Below are 17708 nucleotides of genomic sequence, written 5' to 3'. Positions count from 1 at the left end.
CAACAGTGCTAAAGAGGAACTACGAGGCAGAGAAAGACTAGAATGTGAAGAGGCTATGTAATAGAGAGACTACAGCAGACAGAGGTTAAAAAGTAGGTCCTTGGAGAGGAGTTGCATTCCCCAACTCTGGAACATGTGAGGGTTGAGTTGAGGTACTTTATTTGGTGACTGGGGGTGATAGGGATGTAAGGGCCCATTGGTTGTATCTGTCTGTTTTCTGGCCCATACTTATGGGACAGGAACATTGCTACCTGTGATGTGTAGGTTCCAGGAGTCATGGGGTCCAGGCAATCCAGGTCTGCTGCATCCAGAGCTGCCTCTTTAGCTGTGGAGATGTCCTTCTCCAGCTGGGTCAGGTGCTCATCATACTGGGGAGATAGCAAGCAACAATCAAATTATCCTTATTGGAGGATCATAAACATGATTCGTCATTTGAAAAGGTGTAAAGAGTTTCATTATGTCCCTCTCTCTCCGTTTCATACACACACCTCTGCCAGGGTCTGCTTGCACACGTTGACTATCTCCAGGGCCGTCTTGGTGTAAGGACTGTCTGGACCGTTGTACTTGACACTGTTGGTGTGGACCAGGCTGACGTCAAACAGGAACACATCCCGGTTCTGGTACTTGTGTTTGGATATGTTCTGTTGGACCACAGCACACAGAGTCTTTTAAATAACATAAATTATTATATTACACATATTACCATCTACCACATTCTGTAATATATTCTGTATATTACATATACACTGAGTGTACAAAACATTAAGAACACCTTCCTAATATTGAGTTGCACCCCCCTTGACCTCAGAACAGCTTCAGAACAGGGATGCTGGGCCCATGTTGATTATTCCCACAGTTCTGTCAAGTTGGCTGGATGTCCTTTGGGTGGTGGACCATTCTTGACACACACAGGGAACTGTTGAGCATGAAAAACCCAGCAGTGTTGCAGTTCTTGACACAAACCAGTGCACCTGGCACCTACTACCATACCCCGTTCAAAGGCACTTCAATCTTCTGTCTTGCCCATTCACCCTCTGAATGGAACACACACACAATCCTGTCTCAATTGTCTCAAGGCTTAAAAATAATAATTTAACCTGTCTCCTCCCCTTCATCTACACTGATTGATGTGGATTTAACAAGTGACATCACTTCCGGCGCCGACAGAGATGGCCGCCTCGCTTCGCGTTCCTAGGAAACTATGCAGTTTTTTGTTTTTTTACGTGTTATTTCTTACATTAGTACCCCAGGTCATCTTAGGTTTCATTACATACAGTCGAGAAGAACTACTGAATATAAGATCAGCGTCAACTCACCATCAGTATGACCAAGAATATGTTTTCCGCGACGCGGATCCTGTGTTCTGCCTTACAAACAGGACAACGGAATGGATCGCATGCAGCGACCCAAGAAAACGACTCCGAAAAAGAGGGAAACGTAGCGGTCTTCTGGTCAGACTCCGGACAAGGGCACATCGCGCACCACTCCCCAGCATTCTTCTTGCCAATGTCCAGTCTCTTGACAACAAGGTTGATGAAATCCGAGCAAGGGTAGCATTCCAGAGGGACATCAGAGACTGCAACGTTCTCTGCTTCACGGAAACATGGCTTACTGGGAAGACGCTATCCGATGCGGTGCAGCCAACGGGTTTCTCCACGCATCGCGCCGACAGAAACAAACATCTTTCTGGTAAGAAGAGTGGCGGGGGCGTATGCCTCATGACTAACGAGACATGGCGTGATGAAGGAAACATACAGGAACTCAAATCCTTCTGTTCACCTGATTTAGAATTCCTCACAATCAAATGTAGACCGCATTATCTTCCAAGAGAATTCTCTTCCGATTATAATCACAGCCGTATATATCCCCCCCCAAGCAGACACATCGATGGCTCTGAACGAACTTTATTTAACTCTTTGCAAACTGGAAACCATTTATCCGGAGGCTGCATTCATTGTAGCTGGGGATTTTAACAAAGCTAATCTGAAAACAAGACTCCCTAAATTTGATCAGCATATCGATTGCGCAACCAGGGGTGGTAAAACCTGGATCATTGTTACTCTAACTTCCGCGACGCATATAAGGCCCTGCCCCGCCCCCTTCGGAAAAGCTGACCACGACTCCATTTTGTTGATCCCTGCCTACAGGCAGAAACTTAAACAAGAGGCTCCCACGCTGAGGTCTGTCCAACGCTGGTCAGACCAAGTTGACTCCACACTCCAAGACTGCTTCCATCACGTGGACTGGGACATGTTTCGTATTGCGTCAGATAAAAATATTGACGAATACGCTGATTCGGTGTGCGAGTTCATTAGAACGTGCGTTGAAGATGTCGTTCCCATAGCAACGTTAAAAACATTCCCTAACCAGAAACCGTGGATTGATGGCAGCATTCGCGTGAAACTGAAAGCGCGAACCACTGCTTTTAATCAGGGCAAGGTGTCTGGCAACATGACCGAATACAAACAGTGCAGCTATTCCCTCCGCAAGGCTATTAAACAAGCTAAGCGTCAGTACAGAGACAAAGTAGAATCTCAATTCAAGAGGCATGTGGCAGGGTCTACAGTCAATCACGGACTACAAGAAGAAACCCAGCCCAGTCACGGACCAGGATGTCTTGCTCCCAGGAAGACTAAATAACTTTTTTGCCCGCTTTGAGGACAATACAGTGCCACTGACACGGCCTGCAACGAAAACATGCGGTCTCTCCTTCACTGCAGCCAAGGTGAGTAAGACATTTAAACGTGTTAACCCTCGCAAGGCTGCAGGCCCAGACGGCATCCCCAGCCGCGCCCTCAGAGCATGCGCAGACCAGCTGGCCGGTGTGTTTACGGACATATTCAATCAATCCCTATACCAGTCTGCTGTTCCCACATGCTTCAAGAGGGCCACCATTGTTCCTGTTCCCAAGAAAGCTAAGGTAACTGAGCTAAACGACTACCGCCCCGTAGCACTCACTTCCGTCATCATGAAGTGCTTTGAGAGACTAGTCAAGGACCATATCACCTCCACCCTACCTGACACCCTAGACCCACTCCAATTTGCTTACCGCCCAAATAGGTCCACAGACGATGCAATCTCAACCACACTGCCCTAACCCACCTGGACAAGAGGAATACCTATGTGAGAATGCTGTTCATCGACTACAGCTCGGCATTCAACACCATAGTACCCTCCAAGCTCGTCATCAAGCTCGAGACCCTGGGTCTCGACCCCGCCCTGTGCAACTGGGTACTGGACTTCCTGACGGGCCGCCCCCAGGTGGTGAGGGTAGGCAACAACATCTCCTCCCCGCTGATCCTCAACACGGGGGCCCCACAAGGGTCCGTTCTGAGCCCTCTCCTGTACTCCCTGTTCACCCACGACTGCGTGGCCACGCACGCCTCCAACTCAATCATCAAGTTTGCGGACGACACAACAGTGGTAGGCTTGATTACCAACAACGACGAGACGGCCTACAGGGAGGAGGTGAGGGCCCTCGGAGTGTGGTGTCAGGAAAATAACCTCACACTCAACGTCAACAAAACTAAGGAGATGATTGTGGACTTCAGGAAACAGCAGAGGGAACACCCCCCTATCCACATCGATGGAACAGTAGTGGAGAGGGTAGCAAGTTTTAAGTTCCTCGGCATACACATCACAGACAAACTGAATTGGTCCACTCACACTGACAGCGTCGTGAAGAAGCGCAGCAGCGCCTCTTGAACCTCAGGAGGCTGAAGAAATTCGGCTTGTCACCAAAAGCACTCACAAACTTCTACAGATTTACATTTACATTTGCACAATCGAGAGCATCCTGGCGGGCCTGGTACGGCAACTGCTCCGCCCTCAACCGTAAGGCTCTCCAGAGGGTAGTGAGGTCTGCACAACGCATCACCGGGGGCAAACTACCTGCCCTCCAGGACACCTACACCACCCGATGTTACAGGAAGGCCATAAAGATCATCAAGGACATCAACCACCCGAACCACTGCCTGTTCACCCCGCTATCATCCAGAAGGCGAGGTCAGTACAGGTGCATCAAAGCTGGGACCGAGAGACTGAAAAACAGCTTCTATCTCAAGGCCATCAGACTGTTAAACAGCCACCACTAACATTGAGTGGCTGCTGCCAACACAGTCATTGACACTGACCAAACTCCAGCCACTTTAATAATGGGAATTGATGGGAAATGACGTAAATATATCACTAGCCACTTTAAACAATGCTACCTTATATAATGTTACTTACCCTACATTATTCATCTCATATGCATACGTATATACTGTGCTCTACATCATCCTTATGTAATACATGTATCACTAGCCACTTTAACTATGCCACTTTGTTTACTTTGTCTACATACTCATCTCATATGTATATACTGTACTCGATACCATCTACTGTATGCTGCTCTGTACCATCACTCATTCATATATCCTTATGTACATATTCTTTATCCCCTTACACTGTGTATAAGACAGTAGTTTTAGAATTGTTAGTTAGATTACTTGTTGGTTATCACTGCATTGTCGGAACTAGAAGCACAAGCATTTCGCTACACTCGCATTAACATCTGCTAACCATGTGTATGTGACAAATAACATTTGATTTGATTTGATTTAAGGGATCATAGCTTTCATCTGGATTCACCTGGTGAGTGTCATGGACAGAGCAGGTGTTCTTAATGTTTTGTACACTCAGTGTATAATCATCTACGACATATAGGTTTGATCCATCTTGGCATGGAAGGATCCTAAAGGTGTCTTTGTTGTGGTTTTCCTCAAAGCTGACACTGAAGTCCACTTCCCCTAACTAACTCACCTTGCGGACATTCTCCAGGTCCATGGGTTGGACTATCACTTTGTAGTAATCTGGAACAAACTTCTTGTTGACTGGATGGTGGAACGGCCAAGACTGAAGAGGGGATAGAGACAGAGAAAGGACAGTTATAACATCATCCAACTGAGTGCTTGATTGAAGTTTTGCCACAATTGTCAATATTTTAACACATTAAAAATATATATTTTATTGTCACATACACCGCATAGGTGCAGTGAAATGTGTTTTTACAGGGTCAGCCATAGAAGTACGGCACCCCTAAAGCAAATTAGCGTTAAGTGCCTTGCTCAAGGGCACATCTACATATTTGTGAACTTGTTGGCTCGGGTATTCGAACCAGCGACCTTTTGGTTTCTGGCCCAACGCTCTAACTGCTAGGCTCACTAAAATGACTTAGACACAGAGAAAATACTAATAGCAGATATTCTCTCAGTGACATCTGAAGCGTCCGAAAGAAAGTAGAAACCCTGATGACGGGTGGCTCCACTCACATCAGGCACGGCCATCATCTTCTGAGTGACGATGTTGTCCAGGATGAAGGAGAAGGCTACCTGGTCGTCATCGTCCAGCAGGGGGTTGATAGCTTTCTCCAGTCTCACCAGCCTGTCTTCCTTCTGCACAGGACAAAGGAATTGACCCCTTTAATAATAAACAAGTACTACTATTGAAGGCCACTTCCATTGTCTTCCAAGAGTTGCTGAACATTTGCCTCGTCCTTCTGCAAACAGAGCAGCAGACTTTGGGCGGTGTCCAAAATGGCACCAATCCAGGAATTCCTCAGCGTTTCACACGTACCTCTTTCAGTTTCACATCACAAAGGTCCAGCATTGTCTGCGCCACCTGGGTTATTGGATGTTTGGCACCTGAATACACAAAAACAATTACAGTCTCAATAAGTTACATAACGGTCGCACAGAGTCCAATATTACAGTCATTCTCTAAGGCTTCAAGTGGTTTAAAGTTGTACCATTGTATGTGGCGCTGTTCTTGATGATGAGCTCCACGTTCTCTCTGAACTCCTCCCGGGAGGGGTACACACGCTTGCGCACATTCTCCCGTAGCGTCTGCAGATCCATGGGACGAGGGATGACCTTATAGTAGTCCTTCACCACCTTGGCATTGACCGGCGTGTGGAAGGGGTATGTCTGGGACAAGAGGTAAAGACAACACAATTGCGTGTTTATTTATTTATTTTTATTTCACCTTTATTTAACCAGGTAGGCAAGTTGAGAACAAGTTCTCATTTACAATTGCGACCTGGCCAAGATAAAGCAAAACAGTTTGACACATACAACGACACAGAGTTACACATGGAGTAAAACAAACATACAGTCAATAATACAGTATAAACAAGTCTATATACGATGTGAGCAAATGAGGTGAGATAAGGAAGGTAAAGGGAAAAAAAGGCCATGGTGGCAAAGTAAATAAAATATAGCAAGTAAAACACTGGAATGGTAGATTTGCAGTGGAAGAATGTGCAAAGTAGAAATAAAAAATAATGGGGTGCAAAGGAGCAAAATAAATAAATTAAATACAGTAGGGAAAGAGGTAGTTGTTTGGGCTAAATTATAGGTGGGCTATGTACAGGTGCAGTAATCTGTGAGCTGCTCTGACAGTTGGTGCTTAAAGCTAGTGAGGGAGATAAGTGTTTCCAGTTTCAGAGATTTTTGTAGTTCGTTCCAGTCATTGACAGCAGAGAACTGGAAGGAGAGGCGGCCAAAGAAAGAATTGGTTTTGGGGGTGACAAGAGAGATATACCTGCTGGAGCGCGTGCTACAGGTGGGTGATGCTATGGTGACCAGCGAGCTGAGATAAGGGGGGACTTTACCTAGCAGGGTCTTGTAGATGACATGGAGCCAGTGGGTTTGGCGACGAGTATGAAGCGAGGGCCAGCCAACGAGAGCGTACAGGTCGCAATGGTGGGTAGGATATGGGGCTTTGGTGACAAAACAGATTGCACTGTGATAGACTGCATCCAATTTGTTGAGTAGTGTATTGGAGGCTATTTTGTAAATGACATCGCCGAAGTCGAGGATTGGTAGGATGGTCAGTTTTACAAGGGTATGTTTGGCAGCATGAGTGAAGGATGCTTTGTTGTGAAATAGGAAGCCAATTCTAGATTTAACTTTGGATTGGAGATGTTTGATGTGGGTCTGGAAGGAGAGTTTGTGAGTGAGTGAGTGAGAGAATTTAAAATGGTCAGAGGAATATAGACAGTCTGTCTGTCTGTCTGTCTGTCTGTCTGTCTGTCTGTAAGCAGTGAATTGTGTGTAGCTTACATTTGGGTGATCCCGCATGTCGTTGATGACGCTCTCCAGGACTGAGGACAGGGTGACCATGGGGTCAGTGCGTCGGCGGTGGATGGATTTGTGGGGCCTCTGTGAGAGGACGACAAGTAACAACAAAACAACAATCACAGTGTTAAAGATTTCTAGACCATGCTTGAACTGAATATACAACAACAGTCAATATAGTGACAACTAGGCTCACATTGAGGTAGTCACAGTGTACAGTGGTCCCCACACGTCTCTTCTTCTTGGGGGGAAGATGCTGTTTGGGGAACTTCAGCACCAGAGACTTCCTGCGCACCTCATCAGCACTGGAAGAGGAGACAACATTGGTCCTTTACACAGCAGCACAACATGATATATCACAAACTTTAGCTAGATTTCCATCCAATTTGTGACAGATTTCCATGTGAATATTAAAAAATATTCAAAAATAATTCCACCGGAGATGCGTTTCCATCAAACAGACTTTTTGCGGCTAAAAGTCTGTGTGTGATGACATAGTACACAAAGAGCCGGGCGGCCCTATACGCTCACTACGCAAGTTGAGTAGGGCCCTGCAAATCATGCAAGGGCCCGCCTCCCCCTCGTGTCAAAGCGGGTGTCAATGTTTACAACTTGGATGAGAGGATGAAGCAGAACTACCCTTCTGGTCACGAAGAGAGAGAAACAAAACACAATGAGAGTGAATTGCGGGAACAGCGATCAGGTAAACTTGTGTTCTCTCCAAGTTTGATGTCAGCAAATAACAGTAACGTTAAGTTGATCTGCTAGCTTGCAGTGTATCTCTCTCTAGTCTGCCTGTCTTGCTAACCGAGCTGGGCAGTGCATCTCTTGGTCTGTCAGTGTCTTGCTTGCCAGCCACTTCCAGGACTGTGTTCTGTGACTTTATGCCTGACAAAAGTGAGAGTGAAATAAAACTATTTATTATATTTGATAAACGCCAACGGGCAACGGTGTTCATAAATTGCAGCTCGGGAAAAGATAACCGCGTCGTGTGTGAACATGTGTTCATATGTGTTCATATGTGCGTGCATGAAATTAAACTCGCGCTTTCCATGCAGCAACCTCTGTGGGGACCAGTCCAGACAATATATGGGCGTGATTGCACTCCTCATAGGTGCACATCATTTTAAAACAAGACAATGATTATCTAGTCTCTCAGTCAAGGTTTAGTTACAACTCTTGACTAATGCAAGAAGAAAAGCAATGGATTGACCTTGACTATGGATTTATATATTGAATTTAAAATGGTGATTAGCTGGGCATACTGGACAAAATGGATCGTGGGTAAATAATAACCATCAAGTATTCAGCCAAGCCAGAGTATAAAAAGTATTTTATATTTGAAAATGTATAAATGGAAATCTGGGGGAGCCAGTTTAAATGGGCCTGATGCAGCTGATAAAATTAATAATAGTATTGTTATCTATAATTGACAGGTGCTTTGCTTAAGTTTGTCAGTAGAGGAGATTAGTCACCAGGAGCAAATGTCCATTACTCTGAGACGCGTGGCTTTAAAGGGAAAGCCAGAGATCAAGGAGAACTTCCTCTGCTTTGTGAATGTGGAGGTTACAACAGGCTTGAATCTGTCCACTGTCATCTTAGATGAGCTGAAGATTCCATTTGAAGATTGTAAAGGGCAAGCTTATGATAATGGGGCCAACATGAAGGGCAAGCACCAAGGAGTAAAGCCAGACTGCTCAAAAAACATCCCAGAGTCGTGTACGTCCCATGTGGAGCACATACTCTAAACCTTGTCATTGCAGATGCTGCCAAATCGTCAAAAGATGCAGTTGTTTTTTTGGGGGCATGTGCAAAAGCTCTTCACCTTCTTTTCAGCTGGCACACAAAGATGGAGTGTTTTAAAGAAACATGTGAACATAACTGTGAAGTCATGGAGGGACACAATATGGGAGAGTAGGTTCCAAGGTTTTCATGCACTCAGGTATCTGTCACTGTGAAGTCATGGAGGGACACAATATGGGAGAGTCGGCTCCAAAGTGTTCATGCACTCAGGTATCTGTCACTGTGAAGTCATGGAGGGACACAATATGGGAGAGTAGGCTCCAAAGTGTTCATGCACTCAGGTATCTGTCACTGTGAAGTCATGGAGGGACACAATATGGAAGAGTCGGCTCCAAAGTGTTCATGCACTCAGGTATCTGTCACTGTGAAGTCATGGAGGGACACAATATGGGAGAGTCGGCTCCAAAGTGTTCATGCACTCAGGTATCTGTCACTGTGAAGTCATGGAGGGACACAATATGGGAGAGTCGGCTCCAAAGTGTTCATGCACTCAGGTATCTGTCACTGTGAAGTCATGGAGGGACACAATATGGGAGAGTCGGCTCCAAAGTGTTCATGCACTCAGGTATCTGTCACTGAAGTCATGGAGGGACACAATATGGGAGAGTGTGTCATGCACTCAGGTATCTGTCACTGTGAAGTCATGGAGGGACACAATATGGGAGAGTGTTCATGGCTCCAAAGTGTTCATGCACTCAGGTATCTGTCACTGTGAAGTCATGGAGGGACACAATATGGAAGAGTCGGCTCCAAAGTGTTCATGCACTCAGGTATCTGTCACTGTGAAGTCATGGAGGGACACAATATGGGAGAGTCGGCTCCAAAGTGTTCATGCACTATCTGTCACTGTGAAGTCATGGAGGGACACAATATGGGAGAGTCGGCTCCAAAGTGTTCATGCACTCAGGTATCTGTCACTGTGAAGTCATGGAGGGACACAATATGGGAGAGTCGGCTCCAAAGTGTTCATGCACTCAGGTATCTGTCACTGTGAAGTCATGGAGGACACAATATGGGACGGCAAAGTTGCACTCAGGTATCTGTCATCATGGAGGACACCACCAAAGTGTTCATGCACTCAGGTATCTGTCACTGTGAAGTCATGGAGGGACACAATATGGGAGAGTCGGCTCCAAAGTGTTCATGCACTCAGGTATCTGTCACTGTGAAGTCATGGAGGGACACAATATGGGAGAGTCGGCTCCAAAGTGTTCATGCACTCAGGTATCTGTCACTGTGAAGTCATGGAGGGACACAATATGGGAGAGTCGGCTCCAAAGTGTTCATGCACTCAGGTATCTGTCACTGTGAAGTCATGGAGGGACACAATATGGGAGAGTCGGCTCCAAAGTGTTCATTCATGGAGGGACACAATATGGGAGAGTCAAAGTGTTCACTCAGGTATCTGTCACTGTGAAGTCATGGAGGGACACAATATGGGAGAGTCGGCTCCAAAGTGTTCATGCACTCAGGTATCTGTCACTGGAGGGACACAATGAAGTCATGGAGGGACACAATATGGGAGAAAGTGTTCATGGCTCCAAAGTGTTCACTCAGGTATCTGTCACTGTGAAGTCACAATATGGTCGGCTCCATGTTCATGCACTCAGGTATCTGTCACTGTGAAGTCATGGAGGGACACAATATGGAGAGTCGGCTCCAAAGTGTTCATGCACTCAGGTATCTGTCACTGTGAAGTCATGGAGGGACACAATATGGGAGAGTCGGCTCCAAAGTGTTCATGCACTCAGGTATCTGTCACTGTGAAGTCATGGAGGGACACAATATGGGAGAGTCGGCTCCAAAGTGTTCATGCACTCAGGTATCTGTCACTGTGAAGTCATGGAGGGACACAATATGGGAGAGGAAAGTGTTCATGCAAGGTATCTGTCACTGTGAAGTCATGGAGGGACACAATATGGGAGAGTCGGCTCCAAAGTGTTCATGCACTCAGGTATCTGTCACTGTGAAGTCATGGAGGGACACAATATGGGAGAGTTCAAAGTGTTCATGCACTCAGGTATCTGTGACTGTGAAGTCATGGAGGGACACAATATGGGAGAGTAGGCTCCAAAGTGTTCATGCACTCAGGTATCTGTCACTGTGAAGTCATGGAGGGACACAATATGGGAGAGTCGGCTCCAAAGTGTTCATGCACTCAGGTATCTGTCACTGTGAAGTCATGGAGGGACACAATATGGGAGAGTCGGCTCCAAAGTGTTCATGCACTCAGGTATCAGGATTCTGATTTGCTGTGTCGTATGGTGTAAGATACAGACAATGACAAACAAGGTGAACAAGCTCCTCCAATCCGCCTCAATGCAGTTGGATATCGCAGTGAATTTAATCTCAAATGCAAAGGCCTCACTCACTACATACCGGGAAACTGGATTCTCTGAGGCCCAGACAACAGGCAAAAGCATTTGTGAAGAAATTAATGTGGAGGCTGTTCTGAAAGAGAAGAGACTGAGAAACAGCAAGAGGCATTTCAGCTATGAGGCTCCGGATGAACCAGTGACTGATGCATTGAAAAACCTTTAAGTCAACATTGTGGTCGACTCTGCTGTGACATCCATGGATGAGAGATTTGAAACACTCAACCAGGTGAAAAACAAATATGGAGTGCTGCTGACCTTCAACACGGCCTCTCAGATGTCCAGTGAATCTTTAAAGGCTCACTGCATGGAAGTTGAAAACACTCTAACCTTCAGAGATGACTGTGACCTCAGCGGAATGGATCTGGCACACGAGATTCAGAATGTACCTGATCTGCCATCAGATAAGATGACTGACTGCCTTTGAGCTGCTTTCCTTTCTCTGTGAGAAAACCCTGGAGGAACTCTCTCCTAACCTTTGGTTGGCCCTAAGAATTGCAGTCACCCTACCAGTAACAGTAGCATCGGCAGAAAGGAGCTTTTCAAAATGAAAGCTCATCAAAAGCTACCTGAGGTCTCCCATGTCACAGGAACGTATGAGTGGTCTGGCCATCATGAGCATACATCATGATGTAGGGAAACATGTCACAGGAACGTATGAGTGGTCTGGCCATCATGAGCATACATCATGATGTAGGGAAACATGTCACAGGAACGTATGAGTGGTCTGGCCATCATGAGCATACATCATGATGTAGGGAAACATGTCACAGGAACGTATGAGTGGTCTGGCCATCATGAGCATACATCATAATGTAGGGAAACATGTCACAGGAACGTATGAGTGGTCTGGCCATCATGAGCATACATCATGATGTAGGGAAACACATGTCACAGGAACGTATGAGTGGTCTGGCCATCATGAGCATACATCATGATGTAGGGAAACACATGTCACAGGAACGTATGAGTGGTCTGGCCATCATGAGCATACATCATGATGTAGGGAAACACATGTCCTATGATGACATCATTGATGATTGTTCCTCAAGAATGTGCAGAAGAGGAATAATTTGATGGTAATATTTTCATTCAAACATTCAAATGTTACACACTTAGTAACATTTAAGATTGCATGGCAGAAGTGCATTTGTGTAAATGACTGTTTAACTAACTTTGTGACATACTTTCTCCATTTCTTCCAGACAGTCCAGATAGACTGGTACCCAGACAGACTGGTGGCCATGCTGATGCTGACAATTCCCAGGCTGCAGTGGGAACCAAAGTTAATCACACTGTATAGGCTTTATTGTGCTATTTTGAGACATATAGCTGTAGCCATAGCCTATAGGCTTATATTTACATTGTCTAGACAAAGCTAATTGTATAATATTGTGAGGACTGGACTAATTACCAGGCAGCAGAGCAAAAGCTCAGTGTTATATTTTATTATTTTCCAAATGTTATATTTTCTACAATTTCTTATTTATGTGAATCTTAAGATTCTATAGAAAATACTACATTCAATAAATATTGACAGATGGAGCAAACTGTTTTAAAGGAGGGATGATTGTAGTGGGAACACTGGTGTGTCAGGTGTGACTGTGTGGCAGTGGTAAATGGTTTACATGGCTCACAGGTCAGGTAGGAGGGCCCCTTAGCAGCATGTTGCTTAGGACCCCAGGGAGGTCAGGACCAGCTCTGAGTGCACATGCAAGTAACTGACATTAAATTCCCATGTACTGAATGAAAAATACAAGTTAAGTGGGTTTCCATCATATTTTCAACTCTACTGGTTTGTCACAAAAACTGTTGCGTTCTATAGAAAATGTGCCTCCCTTGGTCATGGCACATGGTCTCTAGCCAACAGCTCACAGATACAGTGCGGGTAGGCTACCTACACTATGAGATTATTATGGATAAGAGCGATATTATTTGTATTTGTCAAACAGCAGTCAAGTATCGATCATCATCTCACCAGAATAAGACTCTCTCATTGGAAAGGAGCATCAATCTCATCACCGTGCACTTTCATCATCATTTATTTCATCTGTAGCCTAATAAACTGCATGCTTTCCCGAGTCATAATGGGAGGATCACACAACATATCCTCCACCGCCTGACTCGAAGTTTACTTCTGTATTTTCATTTTATTTAACCTTTATTTAACTAGTCATGATGGTATGATGGTTGTTATATAAATACATGCGCATCAAGGCGTTTCTGCCACCATTTCTCATATCATTTTAATTTAACATTTTATAGACAAAAAAAGATTCCACCATGTTGAACGAACAAATTGTCTGTCAGCATTTATAAAATTGTACCGGCATTTCATGTTCCATCAGCCCGGTTGTGACTTTTTTTAATGTGACAGGTAATTAATCCGCATGAAATGGTTGGATGGAAACATGGTTATTTAGACAGACGTATAGAGCATAATGGACAGATCTACAGAAGCTCAATTAGCTGTGCAATACCTTTTGGTGCTTCGAAGCTGGCATTACCGACTCAGTAAAAGAGTAAATATAGTAAAAAAGACTTCGGTCACTCTAGTGACATGGAAATATTTCAGTTTAAGTTTCCTTTTCTCCTGAATGTCTAGCCTGTGTGTGTTTGTACCTCTCGATAAGCTGCTTGCCGAGGACGATCTTGGTTCCCTCCACCTTGATGAGTTCCTCGTTGTCGTTGTGAATGACAGTCTTCTCCAGCTCCTCCTCCTGTTCCTCTGTCATGGCAACCGGGTTGGAGGGCGGGGCGTTGGTCTGGTAGTATAGCGGGCAGAACTTGTTGGTTCGCATGTGCCCGATGGCACCGCAAGCTCCGCACTTCAGCTAGGGCAGGGGAGGAAGAAAAGGAGATGTAGTTAACAATCAGACAAACACGCTATACAGGAATGGAAACTGCAACTCACTGCATCACATGGCACAATAACTGCCACATCACATGCAAACACTACATTATCATGCTTATTATAAGCAATATAATATATTGCTACTAAAGGAAAGTATGAAAACAGTGAGGAAGGTTCATCTTGAAATGAATGATCCTATTTTAGAAACAGAGCAGGTCAGCAGGAAAACAGACAGTAGGTTATGGAAAAGCATGGGAGGATAGTCTTGGAGTTGAATCATTATGGGCTGGCAAGCTTACTTTTACCTTGAGGTCTGGCCTCTCCTTGATCTTCTTGGCCTTCTTCTCCGGGGGGCCCTTGAACCTGTCCTTCTCCTGGTTCCTCTTCAGCCTCCTCAGCTGTTCCTGGATCCTCCTCCGCTCCTTCCTCATCTCCTCTCTGTGTTGCTCGTCAAACACAGCAAACTTTCTTCTGTAGAGGCAGACAGAGACTTAGTGACAGGTTGGACACACACACACAGACCGCATGCGCAGACAACAGACATCATGCGCACACACACATCACACAGACGGACGGACTCACATGAACTCATCATCCTTGGTGGTTCTGATTCTGGTGTAGGCGTCTATGACGGAGGGTTTGCGGACCGTCTCACAGCGGACATACTCCTTGCCGTCTTCGTCTCTGAAGGTGCGGTAGATTTTGAGGCGCCGTCCCGTAGCGGACGAGTTCAGGCTGGTGACCGAGGACGTGTCGTCATCTTTATGGGAGCCTGTGGACAAGGCACTGGCTGCAGGGACACACAGAGAGAGATATAAGTCACACACACCAGAGTTTCCGTTAGCCGGCAATTGCCAATTTGTTGGTCATCATGTATCTTATTTATCGAACACAACTATCACAAGTGCACATTTGAATCTGGATTTCACCTGCAGCTCCTCAGCTGGTTGCTGATGGAGTGAAACCTTATTTTATCAGCCCATTCATTATGCAACAATTCTAAATGCAATTGTGTGTTAAAAAATAAAGAGAGCTATTTTTATTTCTCAACTGGTATTTAAAGCACGCCTCTCATTCGCCATTCAAGTGCAGGCAACAGGCTATCAGCCCGTCACCCACCACTTTACAATATGAGCTGGAGGCAGGATGCATTTTGAAAGCATACTTAATTGTTTGAAACTGGAATGTTATATTTCATATTATGAGGCATATCTTACCTTTCTACAAAGTAGCCCAAAGGCAAAATCCGACCACGGAAACGTGGAGGCAATTATTTTATAAAGACTTCCTAGGCAGCGCGTGATCGTACACTGTGATCCATCTACAATGATACAAGACATTTGTGCATGGAACTCATAGCCTACAGGCCAACGCAGCAGTAGGCCTAGAACTTCTATAGCTCTTTCACACTGGGGATTGGTGATTATCGAGGGGGAGATTGTTGGAAAGATTTTTCAAATAGCTTACTGTGAGGAACTAATACTTTTAATATACACCGAGTGTACAAAACATTAAGGACATTTGCTCTTTCCATGACAAACTTACCAGGAACCCAGGTGAAAGCCTTGATTGTGTATGTGCGCCGTTTAGAGGGTGAATGGGCAAGACAAAATATTTCAGTTCCTTTGAATGGGGTATGGTACAGCAGCGGTTGGTGCCGTTGAAGATGAGGGAGGATGATATATTTTTATGAGCATGGCCTTATTTCTAGTACAGTATATTGGATGACTCTCATTCGTATTCCATTCACCCAGCTCGATGTAAAATCGATATGCTACTACATGATACTCAAATCTTCCCTATACCCATCATGAGGTTGCTACAACCTAGCCTATGAATGACAGTTTACAAAGGTAGGTGAGAGAAATTTGAGTAATCTAGGTGACAGACACTGACACAATCCATACCGCCTTACACCCTAGCTGATCATTACACCAAAAGTTGCAAACGAGAGTTTCTATTGGACAAATTCAGGTATGATTATCCGTTTTGTTCCGTTTGCTTCCTTAACAAAACGTTTTTCAACAGAATCGTCCGTTGACTTTATTAGCAGCCACATACAAACAGCACGATCCCTTTGATCATTGGATAATTCCTTCTCGCATCTACACACTCTCCTCCTCTCACCTTTTTTTTTGTTCAGTTAGCAAGCAGTTGAGCAGTTATACCGGTGGGAATAAATTCATAAAACCAAAAGCTTACAGTGCCATGCGAAAGTATTCGCCCCCCTTGAACTTTGCGACCTTTTGCCACATTTCAGGCTTCAAACATAAAGATATAAAACTGTATTTTTTTGTGAAGAATCAACAACAAGTGGGACACAATCATGAAGTGGAACGACATTTATTGGATATTTCAAACTTTTTTAACAAATCAAAAACTGAAAAATTGGGCGTGCAAAATGATTCATTATTCATTTATTTGAAATATCCAATAAATGTCGTTCCACTTCATGATTGTGTCCCACTTGTTGTTGATTCTTCACAAAAAAATACAGTTTTATATCTTTATGTTTGACGCCTGAAATGTGGCAAAAGGTCGCAAAGTTCAAGGGGGCCGAATACTTTCGCAAGGCACTGTACCTTGACTTGGAAGAGTTCTAGTGTTAGATAGCCTGAGATAGATCTCAGTTTGAGCCGGGTGTTTGAGTAGGCTAAACTACACTGCTCCAAAAAATAAAGGGAACACTAAAATAACACATCCTAGATCTGAATGAATGAAATGTTCTTATTAAATACTTTTTTCTTTACATAGTTGAATGTGCTGATAACAAAATCACACAAAAATTAACAATGGAAATCAAATTTATCAACCCATGGAGGTCTGGATTTGGAGTCACACTCAAAATTAAAGTGGAAAACCACACTACAGGCTGATCCAACTTTGATGTAATGTCCTTAAACAAGTCAAAATGAGGCTCAGTAGTGTGTGTGGCCTCCACGTGCCTGTATGACCTCCCTACAACGCCTGGGCATGCTCCTGATGAGGTGGCAGATGGTCTACTGAGGGATCTCCTCCCAGACCTGGACTAAAGCATCCGCCAACTCCTGGACAGTCAGTGGTGCAACGTGGCATTGGTGGATGGAGCGAGACATGATGTCCCAGATGTGCTCAATTGGATTCAGGTCTGGGGAACGGGCGGGCCAGTCCATAGCCTTCCTCTTGCAGGAACTGCTGACACACTCCAGCCACATGAGGTCTAGCATTGTCTTGCATTAGGAGGAACCCAGGGCCAACCACACCAGCATATGGTCTCACAAGGGGTCTGAGGATCTCATCTCGGTACCTAATGGCAGTCAGGCTACCTCTGGCGAGCACATGGAGGGCTGTGCGGCCCCCCAAAGAAATGCCACCCCACACCATGACTGACCCACCGCCAAACCGGTCATGCTAGAGGATGCTGCAGGCAGCAGAACGTTCTCCACGGCGTCTCCAGACTCCAGACGTCTGTCACATGTGCTCAGTGTGAACCTGCTTTCATCTGTGAAGAGCACAGGGCGCCAGTGGCGAATTTGCCAATCTTGGTGTTCTCTGGCAAACGCCAAACGTCCTGCACGG

At 45.1% G+C, this 17708-nt stretch overlaps 1 protein-coding gene across 4 annotated transcripts in view; it reads right to left on the bottom strand.

Annotated features, from left to right (window-relative positions):
• The window catches only part of LOC115135812 (transcription initiation factor TFIID subunit 1), a 57029-nt gene that overhangs the window by 2392 nt on the left and 36929 nt on the right, over positions 1–17708 (bottom strand). For 2 of the 4 annotated variants that reach the window (XM_029670915.2, XM_029670918.2), the window contains exons 25-35: positions 14733–14940; positions 14450–14621; positions 13919–14130; positions 7315–7423; positions 7104–7202; positions 5789–5966; positions 5617–5684; positions 5313–5435; positions 4804–4896; positions 489–641; positions 252–368 (exon numbers count right to left, since the gene is read on the bottom strand). In XM_029670915.2, coding sequence (XP_029526775.1) covers positions 252–368; positions 489–641; positions 4804–4896; positions 5313–5435; positions 5617–5684; positions 5789–5966; positions 7104–7202; positions 7315–7423; positions 13919–14130; positions 14450–14621; positions 14733–14940 — 1532 coding nt within the window. The remainder of the gene's footprint in view (positions 1–251; positions 369–488; positions 642–4803; positions 4897–5312; positions 5436–5616; positions 5685–5788; positions 5967–7103; positions 7203–7314; positions 7424–13918; positions 14131–14449; positions 14622–14732; positions 14941–17708) is intronic. The other 2 variants (XM_029670916.2, XM_029670919.2) reach the window with 1 other exon arrangement.

The sequence above is a fragment of the Oncorhynchus nerka genome, linkage group LG10 (genome assembly GCF_034236695.1).
Source record: "Oncorhynchus nerka isolate Pitt River linkage group LG10, Oner_Uvic_2.0, whole genome shotgun sequence".
NCBI lineage: Eukaryota > Metazoa > Chordata > Actinopteri > Salmoniformes > Salmonidae > Oncorhynchus > Oncorhynchus nerka.
The sequence above is the reverse complement of the archived record's forward strand: the minus strand, read 5'-3'. Positions and strand labels throughout refer to the sequence as shown.